This window comes from Dermacentor andersoni, chromosome 9, assembly GCF_023375885.2.
Source record: "Dermacentor andersoni chromosome 9, qqDerAnde1_hic_scaffold, whole genome shotgun sequence".
NCBI lineage: Eukaryota > Metazoa > Arthropoda > Arachnida > Ixodida > Ixodidae > Dermacentor > Dermacentor andersoni.
The window spans coordinates 41,666,418-41,684,239 of record NC_092822.1 but is presented as its reverse complement, the minus strand read 5'-3'; the positions used below and the strand labels follow the sequence as shown (position 1 = coordinate 41,684,239).

General features: G+C 46.9%; 1 protein-coding gene across 2 annotated transcripts in view; it reads right to left on the bottom strand.

Moving 5' to 3' along the window:
- The window catches only part of LOC126527645 (uncharacterized), a 202,351-nt gene extending 188,606 nt beyond the window's left edge, over window positions 1-13,745 (bottom strand). For both annotated transcript variants that reach the window (XM_050175455.3, XM_055068915.2), the window contains exon 1: window positions 13,392-13,745. In XM_050175455.3, the coding sequence (XP_050031412.2) occupies window positions 13,392-13,518 (127 nt within the window). In that variant the 5' untranslated portion in view covers window positions 13,519-13,745. The remainder of the gene's footprint in view (window positions 1-13,391) is intronic.
- Between the last annotated feature and the right edge of the window lie 4,077 nt (window positions 13,746-17,822).

Below are 17,822 nucleotides of genomic sequence, written 5' to 3'. Positions count from 1 at the left end.
ATGCACAGCGAAACATTGTTGTGCCACACTGCGAGCCTATCATCGAGGCAACGGGCGCTCCCCCCTCATGCTTCTGAAGTGGCTGGCCTTGTGATGTGCTTTAAACACCCGCTGACAACCCTGACATTGTCATGTTAGGCCAACTCGCGCAACTATTCATTATGCAAAAAAGAAGTGAGGCGTGCTGAAGACAGGACACAAGAGTAGAGAAGTGGACAACACGAACGCCGACTATCAACTGAAGGGAGCAGTGAGGCGAAAAAAAAGAAAGAAGACGCAAAACTAATCTGCGCAAGGTGATCTTTTTTTGCATAATAAATCCTTACCAACTAGCTCAGCTGTCTGTCGTTCTATCGCCCAACTATGTGCACGAACCTTCAGAGTTCCACGAAACTGCCGAACCCTCCCCGTAGGTCGACTTGAGGAATCCGGTGGCGCGCCGCAAAAAGACTGCTGCCGCGACGAAAGGGAAATGGGACGCGGCAGACATCAGCACCCACCCTATACTCGTTTCTGTCGCCCAGGTGTCGCCAAAGGAATTTACGGCAGGACCGGTCCATTGTTAAGAGAGAGAGAAAAAGAGAGTCGCCAGCACCGCTATGGTGCGCTCTCACCGCTGCATGCAGGCTATTTTGTGCTATAGCTGTACATATTGTACAAAGCTTTTCCATTTCTTGTCGTCTGCTCCAAGAGTTCGCCTCTCGTCCTCGACCCCGAGTCACAATAAGATGAAAGAGCGAACGCTGAGCGCAGCGGGTCATGAAAGGAGGCGATAGCGAAGCCAGCGCGAGGAGGAAAACGGAGGAGGAGGCTACAGTGAAAGCATGAGGCGGAAAGTGGAGGAGGAGACTACGGCGCGAAGGTGGGAAGAAAAGCGTAGTGCTGCGCAAGACAAGCTCTGCAGTTTCATATGAACTCCAACGCCGCTACGAGACGGCGCCAGTGTAGCAGGCCATCTGAAACCACTAAACGATCTAAACGTAAAGGAATTTCCTCTCTCCTCCTCCTATGCCAGCGCTCCTTCTCTCGGCTCCTCCCGGGCGCCGACGGTGGCGAAACCTCGCCCGGGTACAGTTAACAGGCGCTCCCAACGTTCGCCCCTTTGGCCTGAAGGATTTGGTTGTTGCGTTCATGACAAGAGAGGTTCATATATTAGTTACTCCTGTGACTACCGGTGTCCAGGTTGCACTGCTTTATCGAAGCTACTTAAACTGCAATCACTTCAATTGCGGTGTCAACGGTGGAGGGGGTGTGCTCAAGCGAGCTGACGGAGTGTTTTTTTCTCGAACGGCGCCTTTTGATCAGTTTCATATGAACTCCAACGCCGCCAAGATAAATTGGAACGACATACGCTTTCTTTATGTAGATATTTACCTTTTACTTTTTTAAAACACAAGCGTAAGGTCTAGGCTCTATAAGAACCGATGGTGGTGTACCACTTCCGTAGTCTGTCAAAGGCAGCGTTTGCTCGTACTACAGAAAGGCTTGATAATGCATCGGGCAGTAATTTTTTGACGCCGTAATTCCGAAGGATTGGGTTTCCAAATTGGTCTTCGGTGAACTGATCCTAATATTAATAAGCTAAGATTTGGTATGACACAACTTTTTGAGAAATGATACAAGGCAAGGAAGAAATGTACGCCGTGTCATTTCCCCAAATTATTTCGAAAATAAGAACTGTTGATATGTCAGTCCGCCATGTGCATGGTCATAACAATTTTATCAACGTCGAACGATGAAAATGGTCTGGGTCATTGCCCGCCCCTTCGTAAGAGGTTTGTTTTACTTTACCTAACCCAATTCAACATGTTTCAACTAACCTATATTTGCACGACATTTTTGAACCCAATATAATTTCGGCTGTGTTAAGCGGATGTCCGCTTTCTGATTTATTATGCGCGCAGATGTGGCGTACACAAGATATAGCTGCCGTTACTGTGCCTAGGCACAGTAACTGCCGACTTCGGTAACAACCCCGCAAATACAAATACAGGCAGCAATGCGCGCTGCATAAAGGCTGTAGACCTGTATCGCGAGTAGCATGAACAGCGGGGTCTCAAACGACGAGAACCACCGTTTCAGTCTCGAGATCGTCAGCGTAGTCACTGAACCGCTGGTCGAACTAACGTATTAAGCGCAACTTTCATGTCTAAGCTTAGCAATGGTTTCAACTACAACGAAACGAGGTGGCCAAGCAATGTGCGCGAAATCATAATGTAGCCTGCAGAACCAGAAGTGTGAACGGCGAGGCCCAGAGAACATGAAGTACGGCTTTCGTAGGAGCGAGTGGTAGTTTACAACTACAACCGTGCCGAAAGTTATTTAGTGCGAAAAAGGGTGCCGACACTCGCGCTTCTAACCAAGTCGTCCGAAAAAATACCAGTGACTTCTGATGAACGACAACTTTCCTCACAAAGGCGCGGATCCCGCGCATTTTCAAAGTTTACCCGGCCGATGCTCTGCAGCCAAATCTTTCGGCAATTTGCGTTGCTTCTTGCGGATGCAATAGCGAAAGGTATTTTCCCCTAGCCTCCTCGGTTGTTGCACGCAGAAGCACAACATAGTCTATAGGCGACGCCGAAATACGTAAACGGCGCCAGCGCTAGCGAAACGCTGCCCGCCGAAACTCCGCCGCCAGAAACCAACCGAAGCACGATCTCGAAACCCGGGAATGATGCCGGCGTCTGCTACGAACCAAAAAAACGCGCGCTGGCACGTGACCACGGCGCTACGGCCAATAGCAGGATCGACTCTCCAGAGGCGTGGCAGGCGAGAGAGAAAGCGTCAAATTTCAGAGGAAGTTGTTACTTTTTTATTCAGGAGTGTTAGCGCTGTCAGCTAATCACCGTTGGCATGCGGAAGCTGCTTCGGCCGATACGACATACGGAAACAAAGGGCTGCATGAGCGGAAGTCTGTCTGTGGCGGCTGCTGTGAATCGCGCCCATGCCTCCCCCACGCCCTGGCCCTCGCGATCTCCAGATTAGCGAGGCAGTCGCGCCCCATTTCGTTCCGTTTGTAACGTGCCGCACGAGTCGATTGTCTGCGCCAGCCAATATATCGCGAAACCGATACACGTGTAGAGCGGCGCTCAAATTTCGCGTTATGGAGTATCGCAATCGTCGGTGATATTTTTCGGCTCTCAAAATGCACGTTCTCCCAAAATATGACCTTCAATATCGCGTTTGTGCCCTTTAGGGATTTGCTTGGGAGATATTGAGCTAATAGGTTTTTGTTGCTAGCGAGGCGGTTCACAATGACTTTTCAAGTTTTCTCGTTGACAGGCCTTGTCGAAGTATTTGTCAGACGCGTACAAACTTTACCAGAGTGGTTCCGGTGGTCATGACAGATAACACGTAGGCTTGAGCGTGTACGACTCGGCTCCAACGGCACCATGCGCGTGCCTAGGTCCAGCTATAGACGCAACAGCCCGATGTTCGAACCTTACGCATGCTTCTCTCATGTTGACACAACTTGCAGTAGGATACCTTTACAACAAAATGACTTGTATAACGAAGGAATAACTCTGCGTCCGCTCTAGCGTAAGCTGTGCGGTGCGCAATCTTTACAACGAAGTGAACTCTATAAGGAGGGATTAATAAAGAGAAAATCTGACATCCACCCATTCGTAGCTAATGCTACAAAGGAAACCCATACGGGTTCCTCGAAAGAAAAGCCTCGGATTTGAAGAAAAATTTGTCGTTCGGGACTCGAACCTGGGACCACCGCCTTTCCGGGGCAGCCGCTCTACCATCTGAGCTAATCAGGCAGCTAGCAGATGGCATGGCGAAGTCGAATTTGTCAACAACTCGAAGCAAAGGCAAGAGTTTGACGTAATAGTTCTGCGGAAACCCGCAAGGTGGAGAGAACTAATTAATAAAGGGAAAATCAGATATCCACCAGTTCGCAGCAACTGCTACAAAGGGATCCTATACGGCATCCTCGAAAGAAAAGCCTCGCAGTTGAAGAAAAATTCGTCCTGGTCCGGGATTCTAACTCGGGACCACCGCTTTTCCGGAGGCCGCAGGGATTTAGGAGGTCCCAGGCACTTCGTTTATAAAAGCGTTCGACTGTATTATACTTCTTCGACGTGACTGGCGCGTACGTACACGTTCCAAATAGCACGATCTACAGCATTTGTGTGCGTGCTAGCTTCTATTCGGCTAATGGAAATAATTACCTTCTTCCATGTCTCCCTGTAGCGGGAGCGTAGTCAGTTTGTCGTATTCTCGCTTCGTGGTACGTAACGCATTGGGACGTTGTGTTAAACTGCACCCCCCCCCCCCCGTCCCCCTTCGGGGTCCGCACTCATTCGCCAGTCCCTTCCTCGGAGTTGAACTCTACCAACACTGCGAGACATTGTACCACCTTCGGTTTCGCCCCAGGTTGTGCGGTTTCTTTCTGGGTCAAAAAAAAAAATAATAAAAAGGATACTTATCTCACTAACATGCGTTAGCGTCAAACGTATACTGTTTGTTTTACGCAATCCCGTTGGTCCAGCTCTTTTGTATAGACTGGATGACAGGCCATTTACGGAAGAAAAGATCCTGGGAGCCTGTCCTCACAGTTCATTAGCCCAGAACGCAGTTCGAACGCTTTTTCACCAACTGAAGGCAACAGACTTCGGTGCCCGACTACAGGCACCCTACACCTAACTTAGTGCATGTGAAAGTGCGGTGTAGACTCATGTCCTCTCTCTACTATTTCACTCCCCATTCCCCTCCCCACCTGTAAGGTAGCAAACTGGACTCAGTCTAGTTAACGTCCCTGCATTTCCTTCTTCCCTTCTATCTCTCTTTCTCTCTTCGAAGAAACCCAAATGGAGCTGGATAGCTAGCTAGCTATTTCTCTCTTCGAAGAAACCGAAATGGAGCTGGATAGCTAGCTAGCTATTTCTCTCTTCGAAGAAACCCTAATGGAGCTGGATAGCTAGCTAGCTATTTCTCTCTTCGAAGAAACCCAAATGGAGCTGGATAGCTAGCTAGCTATAGCTGCAAAGATGTTCCCCCAATGTGCCGTATCTGTACAACTTCCTTTTTCGGGGGCTCATGCCTATCCAAAACTAGTTCCGCCACGTGGCGAGCGCAGCCTCTCAGACAGACCTGAAAAGACAGCTGGGAAAGAGTTTTGTCTTTGAGTTTCGGCGTGACAGAACTGTGTTTTCTCGTACATTGGGAATTCTATTCGAAGGAAGGAAGGAAATCAACTTTATTCAGGTCCTGCAGGCCACGAGAGCTTTGGGCACTCGCGGAGTGGGCGTCTCCCACGACGGAACCGGGAGGTTGAGTTTCCTGGCGGCGTCGTGGACCTGCTGGACGGCCCAGAGTTGGGGAGCGAGTTCTTCGCTCCGGATTGCTTTTTCAAACTTGCGCTCGTCCGGTTCGGAGTTTATGTGAGCTGGCGAGCACGGCCAGAGTAAACGATATACGTTAAGGGATGTACTGCAATTCGTGCAATAAGACTTGTCGTAGAGCTCAGGCATGTAATGGTGTAATCTGTTTTGCGTGCGGTATGTGTCTGTTTGTAGCATTCTGAGTGTAACCGCTTGAGCTCGAGTGAGCGTGCGGTGTGGCGTGCTGTACTGTCTGCGTTGTAGGTAGTAGTGTTTAGTGATTTCATTGTATGTAGTGGGCGCGTCCTTATTCTCCGACTGGTTGGGTGAAGCCGCGCAGTCTGTAAGCGCGCGCGCAGCCTCGTGTGCCGCCTCGTTAAGGTTGGGGACGTCGCCGATCTTTGGTCCTAAGTGTGCCGGGAACCAGTATATGAAGTGGTTCTTAATCTCTTTCTTTGAAACAATTCTGGGAGCCTGTGCGCAGACCGTGCCCTTTTGGAAAGCTCTGATAGCGGCTATGGAGTCGCTGTAGATATGGGAAAGATTGTCGTTATTCGAAGCTATCATGTCTGCAGCTTGTCTGTAAGCTGTACGTGACGAATCTTAGATGCGTAGGCATTTCTATACCCGCCCAGCCTACTCAACGAGAGAGAGAAGAAACTTTTATTGTCAAGGTTGACGCGAGTTTTCGTTCCCAGCGGTGTGGGCTAGCGTGGCGTCTGCTTCGCCGCGACGCTATTCCAGCCCATTCCGCCAACCGTATCTGGTCTTGCGGGTTGGAAGTTTTCGTCTTCATATCCCACTCTTCGTCTGAAGGAGCTCGCCTAAAGTGTTCTCTCGGGGGAGGGTTCTTTTGGCATCCCTACAAGATGTGGTCTTGGTCCACCAGGGGGCAGTTACAATGTTTGCAGTTTGGTGGATATTCATCACCGGTCATTGCAGCTGGTCCTTTTTGGACTAAGTACAGATCTAGTCTGTACTCTCCTGAGGTTAGTGGCCTGTATTCTTGTCAGTGTCTCATGCAGGGATGGATATATTCGCCTGGATTTGTGGTAATAAACGGTCATTTCGTTAAAGGTGTGGATACCTTCATGTCGATCAACCCTGTCGGGCAAGCCCACCTCCCGGTTACTAGCTGCTCGGGCGGCTAGGTGGGCGGCCTCATTGCCAGGGTTGCCCGCATGAGCGGGTACCCACACCAACTTCAATTGATTGAGTTTTTTGTTAATGATTCTAAATGCTCGAGGGGAAATGAAATCCAAGGTGTAGTTACGAATAGGATGCAGATAGAGCGCGTCATTGCACTTTTTAAGAAAGGTGATAAGAACAATTTGGGAAATAACCGGCCATTATCAATACTTCCCGTGCTTTCAAAGGTTTTCGAAAAAGTTATCTTAAGGAGGCTAACTGAATTTGAGCAAAAACAGAATCTGTTAACTGACAGTCAGTATGGTTTCCGTAAGGGGATGGGCATTCAACTCGCTTTGCTAGCACAAAAAGAACACCTACTACAGCATTTGGAGGAAGGCAAGCTTGTTCTGGGCATCTTCATTGACCTATCAAAGGCATTTGATTGCATTAATCACAATCTCCTAATTCAAAAACTTGAACGCTATGACTTTCGCGGCAATGTCGCTTCTCTTATACGTTCTTATCTAGAATACCACCAACAAATAGTTGTCATAAATAGCTATCACTCAGATCCACTACCTATCTCCTCAGGCGTCCCACAGGGTATCATTCTAGGGCCTTTTTTATTTAATATGTATGCGAATGACATTGCTAAAATTAATGAACGTGTGAAATTTATTGTGTACGCTGACGACTCCAGCATATTGATAGGTGGTAACGATATTGATGACCTTGTCGACGACGCTAATTTCACGTTAGCAAAATTAGATGAATGGACAAGTAGGAATAGCCTCCTGATAAATGAGAATAAGACAAAAGCTGTAATATCTCGAGATAAAAACAAACATATATCAATCAGCAAACTTATCTCAATAAATGCAACACCTATTGAGATTACTTTCAGTATTAAAACATTAGGTGTCACTTTTCATGAACATATGTCATGGGATGCTCATGTGGATAGCGTGGCAAATAAACTTGCGCAAGTAACAGGTTTAACATACAGAATTCGCCATATACTTTCATCGCAGACTATGATGTTAATCTATTATTCACTGTTTTCCAGCAGAATAAACTACTGCCATCTAATATGGTCTGACATAACACAGGGAAACTTAAACAGGCTTCATAGGTTCCAGAAAAAGTTCCTTAAAATTGTTGAGGGCTTGCCCTATCACTCGCACACACAGCATCTTTTTGACAAGTACGACGTGATCCCAGTTGACACATTGTTCGACTACATTTTAGGCAAAGCATTTAAAAGCGAGGAAATAAATAATAGCGCCTTTTTACAACGTTTAGCTAACCTACAGGAAAACACTTCTGCCCGCCTGACACGTAATACTATGCCCTGGAAAGTGAGAACTTATAAAACAGCGTATGGTCTAAAGACACTACAGAACAAATTACCCAGGTTACTTAATAGATTAAATAATGAAAACGTTAAACTTGAAGATATAGCATTCAACGAACTTCAACAGCTTTTTAACAAATTCTAGGCAGTTACTTTCTTAATTTTTCGTTTCTGCAAACCAAATTTTTCTTTGCCCCGTTATCCCTAACAGTGTACATGGTGAGGGAATGGTTCCGTTTTCCCTCTTTCAATTTACAATGTGTGTTTTATCTGTGAGGTTTTCCTTTACCATCATTGTGTATGTATTACTGTCATTTCTTGCGGATAAGTGAAACTGCATTTATGTTATTTCTTTTGTGACTACTCCGTCGTTGACTGTGATGATTTATTGTATGAGTGAACTTGCGATTTGTATTTCTATCTTGCCTTTATTTTGTGTGCGTTACATTATACGCTCGTAATGTGTAATTTCAAATGTGACCGTGTATTATATGCCTTTTTTGTCGTTATGTAACTGCCCCGTGTATGGGGCGCCTACGGCTCTGTCAAGCTGTCATTGATGACAGCTTTTACTGCAGGTCTCCCGTGTCGTGTACTTTTACGGGACACAAATAAAGACATTATTATTATTATTATTATTATTATTATTATTATTATTATTATTATTATTATTATTATTATTATTATTATTATTATTATTATTATTATTATTATTATTATTATTATTATTATTATTATTATTATTATCGCTGTTTTCGGGTCGGATATAATAATCTTGGTGCCCGGGATGAAGGTGCCCATGGTGACAGCGGCCTCTTCCGCCTCCACAATGGAAGATGTGTGTACCGTCGCACAGCTGATGGTGTGTCCGTCGCCAGTAGTGACGGCTAGGGTGTGTCGACCATCACTGGTGCGAGCAGCGTCCGTGTATATGGCGGGTTGATTTTTGTAGCATTGACATAGTGCCGCCGCCCTAGCTTTGCGTCTACCACTGTTTTCAATGCTCATGTTTTTCGGAAGCGGGGAGGTAATGATCTTGGTCCGGATAGTGTTAGGTATCCGCTGTCGTTGCGGGATGTCTAAGGCTGGGCGATGCCCCAAGGTGTCCAGGATCCGCTGTCCCACGTGTGCGCCGGATAATCGAACTGCTTGAGCCCATTTGGGGGCCTGTATGATTTCCTCATCGTTGTTATGCACCCCTAGACTCAAGAGTGCCTTCGCATTAGTCCATTTTGGTAGCCCAAGAGCCGGTTTGAATAACGTTCGGATTAGACCGTTAATCCGTTCCAAGTCCCTCTTCCTGATATGCAAGTAAGGGCAGACATACGCCACTCGGCTCAGAAAAAAAGCCCGGATTAGTCTGCAGGCATCTTCCTCCTTAACTCTGTGCCGTCGGTTGGAGACCCTCCTGAGAAGGTTCTGTAATTGCCCAGCTGTAGTTTGGAGTCGTGCTACGGCTTCTTGGTTGTGCGTGTTTTGCTGGATCCACAATCCCAACACTCTGATTTTAGGAACGGATGGGGCCGGTTGTCCAGCTACCTGCACCTGAATGTGTGCGGGCATATTGGCAGTCGGATTTGCGGGATTTTTGTTCTGGACTATAAGCAGTTCTGATTTTTTCGGCGAACAGCTGAGGCCATTGTTGCGAGCGTATTTCTGCACTGCGTCAGCCGCTGCCTGCAGTGATTCTGAAATTGCTCCATCCGACCAAGTGCACGTCCAGATCATTACGTCATCAGCGTAGATGGCGTGCATGAGATGAGGAATCTCTTTGAGCTGCCGGGATAAACCATTCATGGTAGTATTAAAAAGGAAAGGCGAAAGTGCTTCTCCCTGTGGTGTACCTCTAGTGCCGAGCTCTGTGGTTTTGCTTTGAATATCGCCTATGTTTACGGTGGCAGTACGCCCCTTGAGGAACGTGGTAATATAGGTATATGTTCTCTTACCTACGTTCATGTTGGATATGTTTTCTAGAATGGCTCGATGTGAGACATTGTCAAACGCTTTGTGTGTGTCTAATCCTAACACTGTTCGAGTTGCGCGTATAGGCGCTGGGTTAAGGATATAATTTTGTACTTGCCACAGTATGTCTTGGGTGCACAATTTGTGTCGAAAGCCGATCATTGTCTCTGGGAAGAAGTGGTTGGTTTCAGCATAGTCAACCAGCCTATTGAGAGCCACATGCTCTATCGCCTTACCAAGACAAGAGGTAACGGACATGGGTCTGAGGTTCTCTAGACTGAGTGACTTGCCCGGTTTAGGAATGAAGACCATGCTAGCGTGCTTCCACTCTAGCGGGAGTGTACCGTTTTGCCAGTGCTGATTAAAAATCTTGGTGATCGAGAAATTTGTCCGTACGTCACGTGAGACGAATGCAATGGCTCATACCCACGTAAGGCAGAGGCTACAAGCGCTCAGCAAAACTGAAGCGAACGGTGCTTACATTCATTAATATCGCCTATACAACACACAGAAAAGCACACGTTCCAATGAAGAACGAGCTCAAAACAAGCATCCCTACCATTAGTAAAGCATTGCATGACCCCTTCAGCAATTGTAGTGGTGTTTTTGCAATAGCTTCACTGGTCATCCAGGTTGATAAGAACCGATAAGTGTTGATAAAGTTTGGATCATGTTCGATAAGATTGATAACAACCGATGAGGGTTGATAAGGGCTAAATTTAGTCGAATCAAGTTTCATAACGTCGATAATGATACCGCGGGCTGCGTTGAGATGAGTAAGTGGCAGATTGCTCGCGCATATTTAGACAACCCCTAGAGGAGTTCAGGCGCGAATTTTTCTGACGCAATTTAGCTTAAAAATTCGGTTGGCTCGATAAGGCGCTTGTGCTTGGCGGAGGGCCTAGAAGAACGAGGACGTATGCTGCACTTCCACACATGTGCGTGCGATCCTGACGTAGGTCGCTTGGGGTGGTGGCGCTTGTCTAACGTCCGCAACATCCACTTTCACAGGTTAGAATGAAGGCGGATTTTTTTCTCAAACGCTCTCTTTTGAAAAGACACCTGGTCCTGACTCCATTCTCGGCGCTTTATTTCGTAATATAGAAGATTTCCATACGCAGTTGCTATTGGCCAATAGCTGACGTCATTTGAGAAGGGTGTTTGGATCAGTGCGCTTGTTCCTACTGTTACTGTGTATGTGTCCTGACGCAGTCTAATAAACATGGTTGTGTAAGCGAAAATCTGCTTCCGAATTACGGTAAGGATTACGTACTCACGAAAGAAGCCGACTGTCGTCTGCTAACGCCCGTGTAGGAATTGTGTTTCACGTGGCCTCGCACCACGCGAAACTTGAGGTAAGACCACACGCACGCTTTCCAGCGTTCGCTAGCTCCAGGCCGGTATACTGGTTAGAAGCCTTCGCAGACTTCGATTCTAATTGAGCGCGATAGCACTTCGAATATATATATTGAGTGTGATAGGACCACGAAATGAGCAAGTTGGATGTGGCTCTCATACTTCTTATCCGTCGGTCAAGCTGGTGCCGGACAAAGCAAGTCGATTTTAACTTGAAATGCGTTTCGATAATTAACATTACTTAATTAAGCATTAACTTCAAATGCCTTCGATAAAGAAGTCGCAGTATCGCCCGAAAGGCGAAGCATCGATTGCGAAAGCAAATTAGTGGACACCTATACGAAATAATTAGTGTAGTTTTATCGGCCGTATAAAGTTGTAAACATAGGCATATTAAATAAATTCAAAAGCATAGTGCGCAAGCAAACATGAACACATCTCACTCGATGAGCTCGGAAGCTTGCTGTCAGAACGCTGGAGTGAAGAAGCACGGCAGCAGTAACGAGCGAATGGACCTTCGTGCTGCCTCCCTGATAAACACGAACTAAGTAGCGCAAACACAGCGCCTGGCGGACTCACCCCCCGTGCAGACGGCTTCCCGGGCCTCCTGAAGTAGAACGCTCGCCCCTCCCCTGGAGCGTTGCGCGCGACGTAAGACGGCGCGCTTCCTGCCCGCTTTCCTACGTTACGTGCACGTTACGCGTGCGTTACTCTCACTCGCACATGCAGCATACAGCACGCTGCGACGATTTTATCGCCCTTGGACTTTATATGGAACCTTACGGCGACGGCGACGTGGATGGCGGAAATGCGCCTGGAGTGTCCATATAATTGGAGTAAAAGTGGTTCAGGGCCCCTCTAAGGGCGTTGGCGTAGCTAGTGTTGTCAATTGTATGTGTGTAATAATTTTTTTCTGTCGCTGTCGAGGCGAACACTCCCAGAATTTGTTGACCATGGCTGCTGATGGTGCTGATGATTTCTTGCCTAATAACTCGCATGGCAGCACAGCGAACACCTAAAGAGACAAAACTCGTATTGCGAATCGACTCATATATATGGCTCCGTTTGTTTCACCTCAGCAACTGTACCCGGTGGCCCGCTGTGCTCTACAAATCAGTCAGTGAGACAACGAACGGAACCAAGATATGCTAAGCCGCAACAAATATGCGCCTTCAAGTGCATAATTCCTTTTCAATAAAGTGACGCTTTCTATACCTTCTATATCGAGGTTTGGCGCGTCTGCTCTGTCCGCTGCTTGCCGACTGTTTTGTGGGACGGCCTTGCAGATGCTGCAAAATATTAAACTGCGCTTATGCCAGACATGGCGCTATCGGAAGTGATCCGATCTCCAATATGAAGTGTGATCCCTGGTGGCGTTGGTCACTTGGTAAGTGAGATATGGGTTTCCGCGCATTGCTGATTGGCCTTGGAGCCACGTAATTTGTGCGCTGCAAAACGCGGTGCATAATTGGAGCAGTCTTGCAGAAAATCATTACACACTTCACAATGATTCAGATCTGCTCGTTGGGTGTTGGGTGCGCATAATTTTAATGACGTTGTCTTTCTTAGCGAGTTACCGCCAATATTCCGTGCCTGGCGTGTTTCTAGCCTTTTAAAGCGCAGCACTTAGGCGCCTGTTCCTACGGCGAGTGTCGGCGTCGGCGTCCCTCGTAACCGAGTGAACGAGCACAGCGAAGGATGAAAGAGCGAAAGCGGAGCGCAGCGGAGTATTAAAGACGGCGATTGCGAAGAGAGCGCTATGAGGAAAACGGAGCAGGAGGGTATGGCGAAAGCGTGAGAAGAAAAGCATGCTGCCGTGCAAGATGGGCTCTGCGGCGACGATGGCTACGAGATGGCGCCAGAGTAGCACGCGTCATTTGTTCACCCCCATGGCGTCACCGATTCCATATATGGAAACAAAGCGCTGCATGAGTGGAGGTCTGCCTGCCGCGGCTGCTGTGACTCGCGCCCATGCGTCACGCACGCGCTGCCTCTCGCGATCTTCAGATAAGCGACGCTGTCGCGCCACACTTCGCTCCGTTTGCAACGTGCCGCACGAGACAGATTGTCCGCGCCAGCGAATTTATCGCGAAATAAGAGCACATATAGAGCTGCGCTGAAGTTTCGCACCAGGGAGTATGGTAATCGTCGGTGATTTTTTTTTTGTTCCCATGAAAAACTCTATACTTTGCAGAGCTGAATGGCGAAATATTTAGCACGTATACAGTTGCAGTTGAGGCTAGCTGCGTAGTACTCACCGGATATGGTCTTGACGAGGATTTCGACGCGGGCCCGGTCTTGCTGCTTGGGGGAGCCGCCGTCTTCGGCAATGACAGTGAAGGCGATCGTGGAGTCCGCCACATCGACGAGGCTTCTGTTCAGCATCACTTCGCCCGTGATGCCGTCCAGGGCGAGGTACCTGGCGAAAAACGAAGGCACGCTGGAGAAATAGAAACTTCGCTCGCGTTCTCTTCACACGGATGCCGATGGGATCACTGTACATAATCACTTCAGATAAAAAAGAAAAAAGAACGATATATGAATGCCAATGAAATACATTAAAAGTCAAACAAGCGCAACCTTAACTTCCCGTCAACTTCTACGGCGCTCAGAAAAAAAATCTGTGGGCGATACAAAACATCAAATTAAATTTACCCACAGCCCTCCTTAATGATGAAGATAAAATCATGGGGAAGAAATTACGCTCAACCCATTACCAGGCGTAAAAGTGCACAAATACAACTTCATGTTTCACCTCCTCGCATCGCATCTTACCTGATTTCTGTAGAGAGGAATAGGAAGAAATGCTTGAAAGTGAAGATGACAAAAATTATTATTGTTCTTTAATTCAATAAATCACGCATCCTGACTCGTTCCCTTGACAGGGGACGCGGATGGTGACACTTTGCAAACTTCTCCAAAATCTTTTCTACCAACATTCAGCCTTTCCTTCATCTTCTACCATTGCCCTTTTTTAATCCTACCCCACTACCATCTTTACATCTCTTAATTACTTTCATTATAATCCTCTTCTTTCTGTCTTTCACTCCTGCGATACATTAGCGATGCAGGAAGGCACCCCCCTTAACCCGCGCAGACATAACCTCCATAGTCGTTATGATACACGAGGGTCACTCCCTATGGAGAAGAGTGCCGATAACATTTCCTTCCCGACATAGGCTTGAGGAAGGTCGCGTCCGAAGCTTCGCATTGTGCTATCAGTCTCGCTACTTTCAAATCAGACGGAACTGTAAATTCATACTAGAACTGCAGTATTTCAACCAACTAATCCAATTATAGACCTTAAAGTTACGCATTAGAAAAAAAATTAAGCTTTTCCCCGGACGTTGACCTCAGTATATATTGCACAATGCAGAAAGAGAGATATCCCAGTGAGACGTTACGCTTGTGAGATCCACATTTGTTTCCTTGCGTTATTTTCACGCGTCAGCAGTGTTTTGGCCTCTTCTGCATTCAAGACCTTCAACTCTAATTTGGCCCAAACACACTTCGAACTTAGCACACGTAGACAAAGAAACACTGTTTTCGGGATCGGCTTATGCACACGTCTTGGTCAATTGGCCCACTTGCCGCTCCCTCATTCCTTCTAGGCAGCTGTTATCGGCAGTAAGAGATTCCCCTGCGTAACTCACTGCACTCAGTGCATATATAGGGGAGAGCGAAGCACGAGCAGTCAAGTTAAAGTGGCATTATTTGCCGAATGTAAAGGAATAACTGCAGCGTAAGCCTCGCCCATCACCGTGACAATACGCACGATGCAGGAGTGAAGCCTTAAAGCTCATCGTGTAGACCCTTTTGTCCGCACTGTAGCGGCAGTGTTACACGCCACCCCAGAACAATTCCCGTCACCCTTTAATTAGCAAAGGAAAGAGAAACTATCTTCTCCCTTATTAATAGAGGTAAAGTCGAGAGTAAAAATATGACACACGAGGTTTGAAGAAAGCAATCTTCTTTTCTTCGCAGCTCGGCCTGAGGGCTCATGTCATGCGGTAAAGCCATGGTACCTACAGCTAATGAGTGCCTTTTCAACTAACGCCTTCCACTGAAAACATTGCACTTGAACGGCAGTGCTGCAAGTAGTGTAATTTTAATGCGGAACATTCTTTACCTCACCCTTGGCACATTGGGGCCGGCAGGTACGTAAGTAGTTAGCTAGCTAGGTTCCTGTCTCGCCTCACTTTAATAGCAATAATCATTAAAAAAAACACAGGCAGACTCATATACATTTGACACCAACGTAAAGCAAAGCATTCTTGTTGTGAGTAGTTCATGAACCAGGAGCGTGTGTCTGTATTAAGTGTGGTTTTCATGGTATAAATATAAGTATTAAAGAGCAGCGTGTCGTAAGAAGAAATCATTTCATTTCCAGTGAATTATGGAGATGATGGATATTATGTACTCATACTTGCATGGAGCACATCACACGAATAATACTTGTTTAAGTTTTCAGCGACTATCCATAGTGCCGTGTGGCACCCGTAGTGTTTGTGATGCGTCGGTTTCTTCTAGGGCAACTGCGCATCGAGACGCACCTAGCGCTCACTATCGGCATTTGAGATTGATTGATTTATTGATTGATTGATTGACTGACTGACTGACTGATTAATAATTAATTAATTAATTAATTAATTAATTGGTCGATTGATTGATTGATTGATTGATTGATTGATTGATTGATTGATTGATTGATTGATTGATTGATTGATTGATTGATTGATTGATTGATTGATTGATTGATTGATTGATGTCGCCTGTCGACGCATGCGGTCGCGGCGTAATGGTCTCAATATTAGGCATCTGTGCTAGACGTCCTGTGGTCGAACCCTGCCATCGGACGATTTCATAATTATTTGTATAAATCTTTACAACGACGTACTTTGTTGAAAATGATGAGTTTGCAAGGTCACAAAGCCGTGTGCAGCCGAAAGAACGCTGTTGAGGCAAATCGATGTGCTAACTCTCGTTCGGCATGGTGGCTGAAACTAGCAGCTCTCGTTACACACTAGTGCCACAGTTCCCTGTAGTAATTAGTGTGTAAAACTCTATGCTTCAAACGCTAAACTCGTGAGCTACTTCTTCGCTGCAGCGTTCCTAGATTGCGCCACCATCCCGTTAAACGCGTTCGGCGTTAGAGGCCAGACATGCACGAAGAAGTGCCTCCAGCTCGACAAGAAAGCTTCGCTCTCAGAAGGAAATACGGTGGGGCTGACGGTGCAACCCAACCTCTGCTGTCGGGAGCACAGCAGCCTGCACTCTAAAAACTAAGGGAGTGCCGGGCACTCTCTTTGAGGGAGTAGCTGCTTGTCCCATATTTCACTCTCTTTTCGAGAGTAGATCGACCCTCTTTGAGAGAGAGTAGGTCAACTCCTCCTGACAGAGTTTTGTTACTCCACCGCAAGGGATTGCTAGTACTCTTCCGCAGAGTGATAATACTCTTCCCACAGGGAGTGCTAGTACTCTTCCGCAGAGTGCTAATACTCTCCCCGCAGGGTTAATAGTACACCGCCAGACCGAGTACTTCTACTCCCCCAAACAGAGTGCTTGTACTCCTTCAGAACAGAGTGCTAGTACTCTTCCCAATACCCTCTTAGCCAAGTCCTGGTCACGCATGCAGGCAGGAAATGAGATCAAATTAGGGCCGCTGATATACTGTTCCCTAGGCGGCTCCTCAGAGACACTGGCCCGATTCCAAGCGGCCTTCAGAATAGGCGTGAGCAAAGTTATGCAGGATTTTAAAGTAATTTTTTCCTGGCTATTTGCTGCCTACCGTGAGGCGTGACTGCTCTGAAGCGGCCTATGCGTATGCATCACGAACGCCACTGAGGAGGAAAAAAAACGAATTAACACTTAATCTGCAAATATCTTCGCAAATTTCACAATCAGGAGTCACACAGCCTAGTTGGAATACAATTATCAACGGGATCACATACTTATCAAGAATCACAATGCTCTATACATCATGTGGATTCGAACCCGCGTACGCTCGCATTTGTACAATTCAAAACACACATCATAACCATTACACCACCGCGCCGCCACACCCAGTCGTGTTTTTTTAGAGGTTATATATATACCAAACGTATTTGATGAATCGGCTGTGGTGGGTGGGGTTTCTCTGCAGTGTGCTGTGCTGTTGTGTACTGGAATACGTGTGCGTTTGCATCATTTCCATTCCTTGCTACGACTAACGAAGGAAGACAACGTAGACGACAACGTGAGAACTATTCACGGCTTGTCGTCACCGCAGGAAAATAACAAATGTGCCGTTCAGCTCATGATCGAGTGCTTCTCCAGTCCATGTTCTCCAAAATACGCGGATACGAAGTATTGCGCAAACCATCCACGTATGTGAATTTAATTCGCGCGTATACTGGTGAGCAACTGCGACGCCAGTACCAGGCATTTCGACGTGCCTCGCGCTGCCGTGTAGGCGTTCTTTTCAAGTGCATTAGTTTAGAGTTTGGTTCAGTCCGCTGTGAGCTGTTGTCCTGCATTAGCAGCGGATCGTTAGCGTTTTGAAGCGCATGCATTCCAGCATTTGGAGACTGCTTATGCCGATAGCCGCGTCAAATGCATTGGCACGCATGTTTAAATGACTAATGTGTCCACTTGTTACGCGTGCACTGCTCGTATCCTGTGGCAGTGCTCGTTCTAAAAGCTTCGAAGAC